The sequence below is a fragment of the Oreochromis niloticus genome, linkage group LG3 (genome assembly GCF_001858045.2).
Source record: "Oreochromis niloticus isolate F11D_XX linkage group LG3, O_niloticus_UMD_NMBU, whole genome shotgun sequence".
Taxonomy (NCBI): Eukaryota; Metazoa; Chordata; class Actinopteri; order Cichliformes; family Cichlidae; genus Oreochromis; species Oreochromis niloticus.
The window spans coordinates 3,719,786-3,734,676 of NC_031967.2; the positions used below are offsets into that span (position 1 = coordinate 3,719,786).

The 14,891-nt window shown below is 37.9% G+C and overlaps 1 protein-coding gene across 2 annotated transcripts in view; it reads right to left on the bottom strand.

Annotated features, from left to right (window-relative positions):
• The window catches only part of afap1 (actin filament associated protein 1), a 94,106-nt gene extending 79,215 nt beyond the window's left edge, over positions 1-14,891 (bottom strand). The window contains exon 1 of one of the 2 annotated variants that reach the window (XM_025899362.1): positions 14,752-14,891. In XM_025899362.1, the coding sequence (XP_025755147.1) occupies positions 14,752-14,776 (25 nt within the window). In that variant the 5' untranslated portion in view covers positions 14,777-14,891. The remainder of the gene's footprint in view (positions 1-14,751) is intronic. The other variant, XM_025899365.1, reaches the window with a different exon arrangement.

Here is a 14,891-nt window from a genome sequence, read left to right on the forward strand (position 1 = left end):
ATTATTTATTTATGTTATTTTACATTCAAATATCTCAAGCTTCTTAGTTAAATAAGCTTGATTGCTAGTAGATAAAGAATAGTTCACCTATAATTGATATTCCCAATTAATTTCTCATCTCTGATTGAATGCCTTTGTTTGTTGGCCTTTTTTGACCATAACAAGACATTTTTGCAGGATATATATTGTGAATTTATATGCACAGATACAGTCGTAGTGCTTGACACATGCACACAGCAGTAGATGGACTAGAAGGGAAATAATTACAATCATGATGTTGATTGCTGATGTCAGTATATATATTTTAGAGGAATGTTTTGTTTTTCACCCAAAATGAGCTATATTGCTTCAGAAGAGATTTATTACACTACCGGATTCTTATATATTGTTCTGTTTTTTGTTTGTTTGTTTGTTTTTGTTATTTTCAGGTTCAATGGTGTGTGTTCTTCTAATGGCCGCCTTCCCATTGGAGGTTTTGATCCACAGCAATTTGAAAGGTAAACAGCTTTGAAAGTCAGTTCAAATGGTTAGCTAATAGTATTCTAAAAAGCCTACTTCTCTGTCACCAGTTTCTTTACCAAAAAGTACCCATAAAAGTATCTCTCAATAGAATATCATTGTAGTTCAAATGTTTAGTTGAACAAATATCAGATTTTTGGAAATCTAAAACTAGTCAGACACTCAAATGTTCATGTTTTTTATAGGAGGACAGAGCAAAACGGACATCGGCGCAAAGCGAAGAACTGCCCTTGATAAGGACGCTATGACAGCCATATATAGTAAGTGAAGACTTTCTGTGTATCTAAAATTACATACAGCACAAGTAACTTACTTTGCAACCATTAAAAAAATTGCACAAATAGGTGATGATGCATTGTAGTGGTTGGTCTCAGACAAAGAAGGTCAACAGATTTATGAATCCTGGAGGGTAAGGAGAGACGACCAAAAGGGGTGTTAGTATTACTGTAATGTGAACTGGATAGACTTTCCATCTAGGAAAAAAAAGAGGTAAAATGATGTGTAAAATATATCTGTATTAAAATCTGTATCTATATAAACAGAAATATCTGTTTGCTAAATGAAGCCAGCTAACATAAATCATATTTTTATTTTAACTCTGATAAAAGTAATAGAACTGTGACTTTTGTTTGTTACAGTGGCAGTAAGGAAGAGGTTTCCCAATGTGTCCAGAGGGGCTTTGGGGATTGCAGGGAATTCGAAGCTGGGGGAACTGAGACTGCTGGAAAAGAAAAAGAATTACATTTTAAGTATGTTGATTTATGTTCATACAAACACACACACACATATACATACATATATATATGTATATATATATATATATATATATATATATATATATATACATATATATATATATATACATATATATATATATACATATATATATATATATATATATGTGTGTGTGTGTGTGTGTGTTTCTTTTAGAATGTTTAAGTATGTAATGAGAATAAAATTATAAAATGAATGTTTCTTGCTTGATTGATATGCTATATGTATGTTTTCGACATCAAATAAAGATTTTTTTCAGCTGTTACATGTGAATGTGTTTTCTTAGAAATATATGAAGGGTTAAATATATATATTTTTGAATGATTTTAAATAAATATGTCATTTAATAAAAATATTAAATGACAAATTCACCTGAGCATGGAAGTGGGAATCGACCTCTGCAAAAGGAGGAATACAGCATTGACAGTACTGATCAGCATCTACTGTTCAAGGAATGCATCAGAGTTTCCAGAGGACTCCAGGTATTACAGAAGCAACAGACTCCAGGAAAAAAGAAGGAGAAATAACCAAATGTGTTTGAAAATGTTGCATTATATGTGTGTTTGATACCATTTTATATTATTGATATGAACTGAAATGAATCTTGTGTGTTTTATAAGGAATTAAGTAATTCATTACTGTCTGTAACCTCAGTGTGTCCCATACCTGGACAAAAAAAGCTCCCCACTGATTTTTTTCTGGGTTTTTTTTAAGTTATCTTGGAGTATCATATTTTGGGCCCAGATGAAAAACCTGTTTGGTCCTGAGCTGAAAAAGCATAAGGACCTCTGCTTTACTGGGCATGACAGGGCCCCCCAAAAATCAAGAAATTTTCCAATTCCTGGTGAGGCTCATGCTAAACTAAGCTAACCACCTGTTGATATCTTTTTTTGTCCAGAAACATTTAGGAAACTGATTGCTGCCTTTCTTAGGTTAATCAAAATAGCTGAGGAATCCTGAAAGGGTGATCGTGAGTAAATAAAGAGCTTCTGTTTAAATTATCTAATTGATTTCAGTTTTATACATCCTGAAACTTATGTGTCAGACTGAGGGGCTAGATGAGGCACCAGTGGCCTTCTCCTCTAGCCCCAGGGGTCATTTATATTTCAATAAAAAATAACAGTAAAAAAAAATGCCACTTCAATGAGATTAGGGGCTGCAGAGGGGCGTAACACACACACAGTCTGTGTCCTCATGAGAATCTCCTGCATCTCATCCCCACATAGAAGTGAACAGTACACTCCAGCCTTAGGAAAGACTTGTCTTGTTCCACCTGCATGGAACGCTAAGGAGATACGTATGAGCAAAGATTTGTCCGTGCATCCATACTCTCTGTCTCTTTGTCTCTCAGTCTGGGTTGAGGCTTTGTCTACATTCTCTGTGGGGGACAAGAGTTATTTTTTTTCATAGTCTTCCCCCTGCAGGCTTTTTAATAAACAGCATTCATCTGTGATCAGACTCTAACAACAAAGGTGATCCTTCCCATTTATTCTTTGTACAGCAATTGGAACTGCATTTTTAAAACATCTCGTTTTGGTTGAAAAACAGTTCAAAACAGAAAGTTTTAGTCATGTGCTGGATGCCCTTTACATGTCCTTCCTGGGTTTTCTAGTAAGGGAAGGTTTGTATACAAGAAGATTAATTAACCCTCTGAGGTCTATTAGCCACAACTCTAGGCCTTGTCCCTTCACTAAAAAGAATTGGGAAAAGAATGTAAAACAAGGATATTCTAATAGCATATAGTTAAGATTACGGGTGTGATCATCACCAGTAATGATGACACCTCAGAGTGTCATGGTCCAGGTTTTGTACCACGCTCTGCCTCACATTCACCTGCATTGTTAGCTGCAGACTTCCTCTTTGTGTTCAGTACCAATTTTCCTCTTTTACTCCTGCCTGACAGATCCACCTTCAACATCCTTGGTCCAATATATCCTTCATCCCTCCTCTGTACATCTACTAATTCTTTGTCTTGCAGCTTGGGAGGAAGCACCGATTGCAGGGATTTAAGTATGCGTGGGTGCGCATACATGAAAATATGACATGAGGGCAGAGAGACGAATGATGGTGATGAAAGAAAGAAGTTTGGGCAACTTTGTTAATGTGTGTGCAGTGTGTATGCATTTGTTTAACTGTGTGTAATGCTCTCAGTGAACACCCAAGCAGAAAAACAGCTGTGCATGAGGCACTGGGGGGAAAATGTGATGACACATTGTGAATCACCTTCAACATCTCTTTGCCTGATACATCTTGACTTCAGTGTTAAATTTGACGCTGTGCTCAAAGGAGCACAACATTGCTTCAGCCCTTCATCCACTAAATGTTTGAAATGTTTTCTTATATAATGGCACGACTCCCGTTCCATGTAGTCTTACCACTAAATTTTTATAGTAACTTAATTTTAATGTTACGGAAGAGGATTAGGGCCACTGAAAAAAAAAATTGATTTGCCTGCCATAGAGTGAATTAAGTATTTGATCCCAAAGGAAAACACGACCTAGTACTTGATTAAGAAACCTTTGCTGACTAGCAAGTGATGGTTGCCAGCAACGGTTTCTTATAATTGGAACTGTAGAGTACAGGCACATTTAACCAAATATCAGTTGGGATGTATGTCTATTTCTGAGCCATAAAATTTATTTCAACTTTTTTGCCTAATTCTTGTTTTTAAAAGTCTTTACATTTATCCATGCATTAATGCAGAATTATGCAGATGACACCCAACTATAATACACACCAATAAGTTAAGCTGCAGGAATGTCTTAAAGACATAAAGACCTGGATGGCCACTAACTTTCTGCTCCTTAATTCAGATCAAACTGAGGTTATTGTACTCGACCCTGAAAATCTTAGAAATGTGGTATCTAATAGGGCTGGGCTATATCATACCGTTCACGGTAATACCGGTGTAATTTTGGGCAACGATAGGAAAATGAAATATCGCGATAGAATATGGGTAAAATGCGCATGCGCAGTGCCTATGTTTGCATACGCACATGGCGGTGACGCAGAATGAGAAGAGCGAAAGTGGATCGTTAAATGAAACGGATGAACCAGAATTGGTTTGTAAAAATGCTGCAACTTCAGTGGTGTGGAACTGGTTTAGCTTTTGTCCGTCAGATACACAACAAAGCACTATTTTTGGTAGAGCATGCTAGCGGGCCGTCGTTATCACCGTGTTGTTTGGAAAATACGGCACACTTAAAATCAATCCTTTGATTTTTCTGAAAATCGACAGTGCCCCTTATAATCCCGTGTGCCTTATGTATGAATTCTGGTTGTGTTTACTGACCTCGAAAAGATTTTATGTGGTACACGGCGCTCGAAAATCTGTCAAATGTTTTAGTACGACTTTGCTAAGCTACGAACCCGCACCGCTTGATGGATTGTCGGAGCATTACGGCTATCGTAGGCAGGAGCCTCGCGGAGTGATACGTACTGTGCTTCAACATAATATTACCGTATTGTGTGTGTATAACCTCTTTTTAAGTTTTGTGGATATTCTACATGGTTATGCTGAGGATATGTCGGCCAATTTCCACTGGAAATGCCTTTTGGTTAAACTGTCAGCAAGGAATTTGCACTGTTACATTTTTATATAACTTTAATGCACATAAAAAACAGCTGCTTGTTTAAGTGAAAATACATTGATGGGGTTTTTTGCACTAATAAAGTTGTGGAGTTGTAAAGTATTTTGTCTAGTGTCAATTATATCGTCAGTTATATCGTTATCGCAAATTTTCAAATGTATATCGTGATAAATATTTTTGGTCATATCGCCCTGCTCTAGTATCTAACCAGATTCTTACTCTGGATGGCATTACCTTGGCCTCCAGTAACACTGTGAGGAACCTTGGAGTCATTTTTGACCAGGACATGTCCTTCAATGCACATATTAAACAAATATGTAAGACTGCTTTCTTCCATTTGCGCAACATCTCTAAAACTAGAAATATCCTTTCTCAGAGTGATGCTGAAAAACTAGTTCATGCATTTATTACTTCCAGGCTGGACTACTGTAATTCATTATTATCAGGAAGTCCTAAAAACTCCCTGAAAAGCCTTCAATTAATTCAAAATGCTGCAAGAGTCCTGACAGGGACTAGAAAGAGAGAGCATATTTCTCCTGTTTTGGCTTCCCTTCATTGGCTTCCTGTTAAATCCAGAATTGAATTCAAAATCCTGCTCCTCACATACAAGGTCTTAAATAATCAGGCCCCATCTTATCTTAATGACCTTGTAGTACCATATCACCCTATTAGAGCACTTCGCTCTCACACTGCAGGCTTACTTGTTGTTCCTAGAGTATTTCAAAGTAGAATGGGAGGGAGAGCCTTCAGTTTTTCCTTTCCAGTCACCTTTCTCACTCACTATGTGTTAATAGACCTCTCTGCATTGAATCGTACCTGCTATTAATCTGTGTCTCTCTTCCACAGCATGTCTTTATCCTGTCTTCCTTCTTTCACCCCAACTGGTCACAGCAGATGGCCCCGCCCCTCCCTAAGCCTGGTTCTGCCGGAGGTTTCTTCCTGTTAAAAGGAGTTTTTCCTTCCCAGTCGTCAAAGTGCTTGCTCATAGGGGGTCATATGATTGTTGGGTTTTTCTCTGTATCTATTATTGTAGGATCTACTGTACAATATAAAGTGCCTTGAGGCAACTGTTGTTGTGATTTGGCACTGAATAAATAAAATTGAATTGAATTGAATTGAAATGAATTGAACGGAATTGAATTGGAATTTCAGTACTATGGACAAAAAAATACTATACACAGCACCTAAAAAATCATAATGTAAGACTTAAGTGGACTAGAAAGAGCAGAAGTAAACATGAAAAGAGGTCACAGGCAGAGAGACTGGTAGTCTGTGAGGACTTCTGATGGGCAGGATGAGAAAGACAGAGGAAGATTAAGACAAAGGCTCTCCTGTGTGCCAACCTTGCGGAATTGTGGGAAGACTACACAGTCATAGACACATCAACACTCAGCTCATACCCCCTAAGACTGTGACTCACACCAGCAGTTTTTCATCTGTTAAAACCCTTCACATATTCTGCTTTTACACAAACACACACTCACACATAGGATGAAACCCTCCCCTTTCCAATATTTCTCACTAATGCTTTTCTTGTACGTACCCTGCAGCACAATCTGGATAGCATTTGACATAATAATGGAGAAGAACTCCCCCTAACCTGGTTCACTGACATGCTGACTTATTACACATACACGGAACTCTATTACACTTGAGCAAATGTTGACTTAGACAGTCTTTATCACCTGAAGCTAGTATTTATCTTCACAAGGCATTTGAAAGATTCTTTGGGATTAAAATTCTTGTGCAAGAACATCTACATTTTTCATAAATCATAAACATAGTTCATGTATAGATATAAATGCTTTTACTATATTCACTTCTCAGATGATTAGTAAGAAGGAAGTGAGGGCAGGTATGAAGAGGATGAAGAGTGTTAAAGCAGTTAGCCCAGATACCTGTGGATGTATGGAGTTGTCCTGGAGAGAGTGCAGAGGACTTTTTATTCAGACTGTTTCATACAAACTTGGAGACTGAGTGGATTTCTAAGAAATGAGGGAGAAGTGTACTGGAACGAGAACAGGGGTGATGTGCAGAGCTGTAGTAAAAGCACTGGCAGCTACATCAAGGCTCTTTATATTGTAAGCTTGAGACCCTACAATAATAGAGAAAAAAGTCCAACGATCAGACAACCACCTAAGGGAAAGCACTTGGAGACAGTGGGAAGGAAAAACTCCCTTTTAACAGGAACAAACCGCTGGCAGAACTAGGCTCAGGGAGGGGCGGCCATCTGCTGCAACTGGTTGGACATGATAGAAGCTAGAAAGTAATCATATCCAATGATTAAATGCAAAGTGGTGTACAAACACATTGAGTTAAAAGATGTGAGTGAAGACGAAATGCTCAGTATATCATGAGAAGCAGCCTCGACCTATTGCAGCATTACGAAGGGAGGGTTCACAGTCACCCGATCCAACCCTAACTATATGCTTTATCAAATACTGAATTTCACTAGTTTAATCTAGAGGTAATAAATACATGAACTGGTTTTTTAGGCATCACTGAGTTTGTAGAGAAAGCTGCATTCTCAATCATCCAAGTAAGAAAATCAGAAAAACTCAGAAAAAAAAAAATCAAACTTAGTGTTTTCAGTGGTAGAAACATTTTGTCACTCATCCAACTGACGTCTTCAATTCCCACTGGTAGTGACCAAAACAAACATGACATGAGATACAACATCAGAGAGACAACTCAGGTTGAGCAGTTTGCAGACAAAGTTAAAAGGCTGAGATGATTTAGAGGAGGGATAGCGGATATACTGCCTATATACAGGACAAAGGATGCTAAATATAGAGCTCCCAGGCAGGAGGAAAAGAGGAAGACCACAGAGAGGATTCATGGTTGTAGTAAAGGAAGATTTGGTGTTACAAAGGAAGATGCTAAGCACAGGGTGAGATGGAGACAGATAATCCACTGTGGTGACCCCTAAAGGGAACAACATCTTTAAAATAATAAATTAATTCATAAATATACTGAAATCTTTAAAAGACAGGATTAAAAAGAGTTCAGGAATTTTAGAAAAATTATAAAAGCTAATTTATTAATGGACTTACTGTTCTAGTAAATTAAATACGTCAAGTTAAATTGAAAATGATGATTGTAGCATTTATTCATGTTGGTTCCACCAGCTGTTGCACTTACATCACATTTGATTAGAGTTGTTGACCAAACATAGAAAACTTTACATTGAACTTTATCATTTAATATGGATATGAACAACACCAAAACAAATATGCAATGAACTGGCCATTATATGGCACTTTTCTAGCCTTTACTGACCACACAATCTCTAAAATTAGACATATCCTGTCTCAGAGTAACGCTGAAAAACTAGTTCATGCATTTATTACTTCTAGGTTGGACTACTGTAATTCATTATCATCAGGATGTCCTAAAAACTCCCTGAAAAGCCTTCAGTTAATCCAAAATGCTGTAACAAGACTACTGAGAGGGACTTGGATAGTAGAGAGCATATTTCTCCTGTATTGGCTTCCCTTCATCGGCTCCCTGTTAAATCCAGAATTGAATTCAGAATCCTGCTCCTCACAGACAAAGTCTTAAATAATCAGGCCCCATCTTATCTTAATGACCTTATAGTACCATATCACCCCTTTAGAACACATCGCTCTCACACTGAAGGCTTACATGTTGTTCTTATAGTATTTAAAAGTAGAATGGGAGGTAGAGTTTTCAGCAGACAGACACTATCTCTACTTTTAAGATTAGGCTTAAAACTTTCCTTTTTGCTAAAGCATATAGTTAGGGCTGGATCAGGTGACCCTGAATCCTTCTTTAGTTATGCTGCAATAGGTTTGGACTGCTGGGGGATTCCCATGATGCACTGAGTATTTCTTTTTCACTCACTATGTGTCAATAGACCTCTCTGCACTGAATCATACTTGTTATTAATCTCTGGCTCTCTTCCACAGCATGTCTTTTAGCCTGTCTTCCTTATCTCCCCCTAACAGGTCAGAGCAGATGGCCCCGCCCCTCCCTGAGCTTGGTTCTGCTGGAGGTTTCTTCCTGTTAAAAGGGAGATTTTCCTTCCCACTGTCGCCAAAGTGCTTGCTCATAGGGGGTCATATGATTGTTGGGTTTTTCTCTGTATTATTGTAGGGTCTATCTTACAATATAAAGCACCTTGAGGTGACTGTTGTTGTGATTTAGCGCTGTGTAAATAAAATTGAATTGAACTGAATTGACAAAACACTATATATCACACTTCACCATATATTCCTAATAGTGTTTTAGTGTATACACTCCAAGCACTTTATCAGCCTCACATTCATGGCCCATCACTAATTAACCTGATATTCTAGGGCTCAGATTCAACAAAGCCACTTAGTAAATGGCTCTGGTATTTACTACCAGGTCATAGATCTGCAACCTCAGTCATAGTTGCTTCAATCGCTCGCCTAGAAGATGATTATCTCAGGTGCCGCACACTTTGCTGCTATTTCACCAATGTCATTTTTATTTTCTATATTTCTTTATCACTACTTAAAGAGTTGGTGGAAAATATAGGATTTCAGGTTATGTGTGTTTTTACACAAATGACTGCATTTGGAATAAATGTTGATGTAAGCATTTGCGTATGTGCCTGTTTAAGTGTGATTGCAGATGGATTGCTTGAATCATTCACGCCGGTGATAAGGTGAACAATATAGGCAACTTTTGCTCCCAGGAAGGGGCAAATACTTTTTCATGGCACTGTACAACCCTGTGCACATACACCACTCTACCTGCACAAATAGAATTGAAATATCTGGAAAACATCTGGTTGTCAAATAAACAGATGTTTCAGTTTTGCTATAAACCTCCACCAGCAACCACCACCAAAGCAAAGAAAAGGAATGATGGCTTTCTGGGCTCATATTGACAGACACTGAATTATCCAAACACATTAGTTGCGAGCTGCAGATGCCGGCCGTGTCCCAACTTGAAATCAGGCAGTCTATCTGCGTAGCACAGGCATTGCAATCATGCATTTCTTTCATTTCTTTTCAGTCTTCTCACAAGCGCTGACAGGCCAGAAGAAGCAGACATCAGGAGAGAGTGAGGCAGGAAGGCAGCTGTGCTCTGTGGATGCCTCCTCGGGTCGGAAACAATCATTTAGACGTATTGTTCTGCTCTAAGAGCTTGTTAGCAACTTTTTCAGATTTAGATTCAAGATCCAGTCATTGACTATAATTGGCTCTTTGTTTGTTGAGGCGATCAGCAGGTTGTGATTCATTACACACACAGACACACATTGCAGTGCAAATATGTCATCTTTTTTTTCTTCCTTATGACTTTTAACTATGAGTGTAGAGTCCCCACCTGTAGGCAGGATAGAAGACAGAGATTTATACAAACTGAGAGAGACACTGGAGATAGGTAGCAGACTATAAATGTTGGCCTAAAGCTAAGCACAGTAAGATACACATAACAAAGGTGGGGGTTGGGGGGTTTAAGAGAGAGAGAACAGACAAAAGGAGGAAATGGACAAAAGAGAGGACAAAGGAGATTGTGCTGAGGATGAAGAAGAAGAAGAGAGGTCAAAAGAAACACAGCTGTTCAAAGTTAAACAAGGAGGACACGCCGATTACTTAGAAAATGACTTTTACCTGATCAAGGAAACTAAAAAATAAAGTAGTGGTTTGAGTCCTGTAACAAGATAAATATGTATCGTGCATGGTTGAATTATATCTTGCATTGTTACACCTCAACACATAAACCCAAACAGACCCAGATGTCCACTAGTGATGATGTCACGAGCAGAACCAACAGCATTAACAGAGCTGAGGTAATTAAGACTCAAAACCAGTGAGTGTAAATAGGAATAAATATATGAACCATAGTGTTTGAAAAGATATGCCAAAGATAATGTATATTATATTGAACTCTTTCCTCATTGCAATTTTGCTATACTGGACTTTTTAAGTTACATCTTGTGAAGAATACATTCTTAGAAGTGAGCAAAGGAATAGTTGAAGCTGCAATTAAGCCCCTGAATCAGTCAGATAAGGGCTGCTAAGAGATAACGGTAGAATGACAAAATCTGCATTAGGACATTGAAGAGGTGGCAGTATTTGTACCTCATCCAGCCAAGGACTAATGGGTTCAACAAAAACACACCGGTGGATTAAGTTAATACATAATTAGTCGTCAGTCAAGAGTCCTTACACTACTGTCTCTTGCTGTGTTTCTTCAGGCTGCTCCAGTAGTTGGGGAAAACAGAGCATCAGGGTAAATGGAGACACCTGGGCCAAGTGTTTCTGATAAATGATCAATATTTACTCTTCCTCTGTTCCACTGGAACTCTTTTTTGTCACTAGTCTGGCAGAATACTGTTAACTCATTTACACATACACCGTTAACACTGGTGACTACTATTTTTTTCATTTGTTTTCTGTTGTTGTCATCATGCTTTTCATCATGACAGAGTCAGATTTCTGTTGAGCACTCATTGTTAAGGAGTCTTCTGGACAATGGACAAAAGAGGAAAACTGAACAATGTTTATCAACCCTTGTAGCTTACAGGCAGCTGCATTTATAACTGTGTAAGTAAATGAAGAATGATTTGGTCTTTAAACTTAAAAATGGTATAATGCCTAACCCAACCAGTAAGTAAATCATGACCTTGTGCCTGAACGAAACTGGGTAAAGATTGATTCACAGGTTTAGAGACCAGCCGCTGCCCTCAGCGGCTGGTCTCTAAACCTGTGAACCCTCACTCACATCTTGCGTGAGTCATGGTTGTGACCAGTTTCACTTAGCGACTACCAACAACGGAGAAGACATTTTGTCCCTAGTGACTGGTAGTTGCTGAGAGGTTTTTAAGACTGCGTGACTGAAGTCCTACTTTAATGACTAAATTTTAAGCCCTAGAACATGTTCAAGTGAATCAACAGAACAAATATAACTCATTAACTGTAAACACCTCACTGACTTAAGCCAAACTTTGACAAGTTTTGACACTGTTTTGTTTTAGTCATAACAAACCAAAGTGGTGAGAACTGGTATACCAGTTCACTTTCACTAAGAGGTTCTTTCTGCCATTATACAATAACTTTTTCCAGTCATTAGTAACATTTGTTATAGAAATTCTAAAATTGTAGAGGAAAATAATCTAGTTATCAACACTGATGTACACAGTGAAACTGTTAACTCAGACAGAAGCTATCCAGTGAAACTACAAAGTGTGTGCTGCAAATCTCACTTCTCCCCTTTCCTCTGCGTGTGCAGGTTACATTGTTGGCTCAAAGCTCCATTCAGTCTACAAGTCTACAGGATGTTTACAATTTGTCTGCCTGCTTTTGTCTGTTGTCACACAGTAACTGGCTGTGGGGAAGCTGGTCTGTCCTTTGAACCAATCCAGGACATACCAGAAATCAGACAGATAGATACAAACAGGGGTTTAAAAAAAGAAAGAAAGAGTCTGGGAATAACTGTACATGAATAACCCACAAACAAAACAGAAGTCGGAAATGTCTGTATAGGCCAGTACGATGCCTGCTATCTGAAAGGTTGGGTTACTGATACAAAAAAATTTAGGTACCACAGCAAATGTGTCTATTTGAATATCAAATGGGTACCAAACTGTCAGTTATACACAGACTGGAAAAGCAGTCTAAAGTACACAGCTTGTGGACAGTGTCAACTGAAAATCCCCTCTGAACAGAAACACTTAAAAGTGAGGCAATAAGCTGCTGTGTCTCAGATGAAGCATAGAAATTGGATTAACAGTCTATAGTAAGGCTGTCATTGTTTATTTAAATTACCTTTAAATAAAAAGGGTGTTTTTTCACAGGCCCGCATCAAACTTGGTACAATTACAGCTGAGAATTTGAAAGAAAACATATACATTAGGACTTATTATAGGACTAACTTACAGGAAAGGCAGAATGGCAATGGCCCCTATCCTGAATGTGGTACCGCTCATATAATCATCAGCTATTTATGCTGGTTGTCATTCATATGATTTCTGTTATTTGTAACACTGATCTACTTATAACTCACAAACCTAAATAACTCAATTGCTAATAAATTACTACTAAATAGTATTTTGAGTTGTGTAATTAATACTAATATAATTAATAGGGACTTTTAATTGTAAACATAGAAATTAAGATGGAAATGACAGAAAAGGCAAGGAATTACTGGCCATAACCACTGTTCACAGCAACTACTTGGGGCCTTTTATGTCTATAGTTCTTTGGACGTAATAATATCTGGAAAGATTCCCTTCTCTCTGTCATTTGCTGTGACTGTCTTTCACCAGATAAGAAGTAAAAAATAAGTTAAAAATTTTGAAATTTTTAAAACTTAAACCATGTGGTGACTATCCAACGTCCTGTTACAACAACATGTAATGTGAACATGAACATGTGTAAAATGACATTCGTTAACAAACTGGCCTCGGTTACACCCTTTTTATACACAAAGACAAAGAAACAGAAACAGTGCTTTTCATTTGAAGTAGATATTTGAATCAGTCATCATAAAGATTTGTTTGTTTGGGAACAAACAAATAGACATATGGCTTTAAATTATGAGATTTGCAGTGGATAGAAAACTGATTGGATACATTTTTTAATATATGGCTACACCTGAAGGTTTAAAAATTAAGGCAACTTAAATACCTGTAACTCACTAAATGTTCATAGTGTATCAAAGTAAAAATTTTAGAGGACTTCATTAAATGAACATTATTTTATACAAGTAACTGATCACTACGATTTCAACATTTTCAAAGATGTTTAAATCGATAATTTTTATTAGAAGTCATCTCCGATGCAAGCGGACTTTTTTAATCCTATTAACTGTTCCACCCCAATTATTCTTTATCTCATGTTTTGTCTGTCTAATTGCTCTATTGTATTTGAATAACTGCATCCGGGTGGGGGTTGCCAGATCAGCTGATGCCTGTGCCCCTCTTTCAGACATGAGGCAACACTAGCAAAATGTCCTAACCCTCTTGAAACAGTCGTCGTGAAAATTTTAAAGAAATATGGACATCACCTCTGATATGTTTGGATGGCATGTAACCATAAAAAACTTGATATACATGAACTTTTTTTTTCTTTGGATATATCATTCTAATCGATCAAAAGTGGATTAAAGAACAGTAAAGTTGCCTTAAGCAACTTTTTCATTGTGCGTTTTTTTCAGTCTTAATTTAATGACTCAGTCTGTTAACTGGCCTGTCTTTGCTCTTTTCATTTCAATGAGGACCACTTCTCTGGAAGTCACAGCTGGGAAAGCTGACAGAGATCCATGATCCCAGCTGGTCCCCTCTTCACCCCCTCCTTCCTCCTCCTCCTCCTCCTCCTCCTGCAGGGCTGCTGATGCTGAAAGCAGCCTGCAGTATCCAAACACAGGCATTACACACCCAAGGTCTACCAATTAATCACACCTCTTTCTCCCTGCCTCCTTTTCCTCTCTTCGTCTCTGTTACCACATGGCCCTTTGTAGCTTTATTCTAATGTCCTTTAATATATACCAATAATACAAAACATGTAAAAATGCTTTAAAGAAAATACACTAAAATGTCTAAATAGGAAAATGAAATGAAAATATCAAGGAGTAGATGCAGCCTAAGACAGCGTAGTCACTACACAGTATCACACACACACACACACACACACACACAACAAAAAGACTACTAAAAGGTACAACTACAGAGAGTTGGGGATAGTAAATATCATAAACGAACCAATAGGAATTTACTGTTATTAAACCGTTATTTAAAAATGTAGGCAGTAAATAAAGACCAGCACACAGCTTCCATCAATTTTGTGAATGAATTCAGCAACACACCCAGACGAACTGCGAGCAACTTGTTAAATAAAGTCTAGAGGCTGTTTAAACCCAGACAGCAGCTTACCTTTGTCGTTTTTCTCCTTATCCATGTTACAACGGACAACATGGATAACTCCTCTCCAGCCGGTCACAATAAAGGAAGGGCGGGTGCACCCGTCAAGCACCCCCTCTCCGTCTCCTCCACCCTGTTCTGACAGCAAGTGA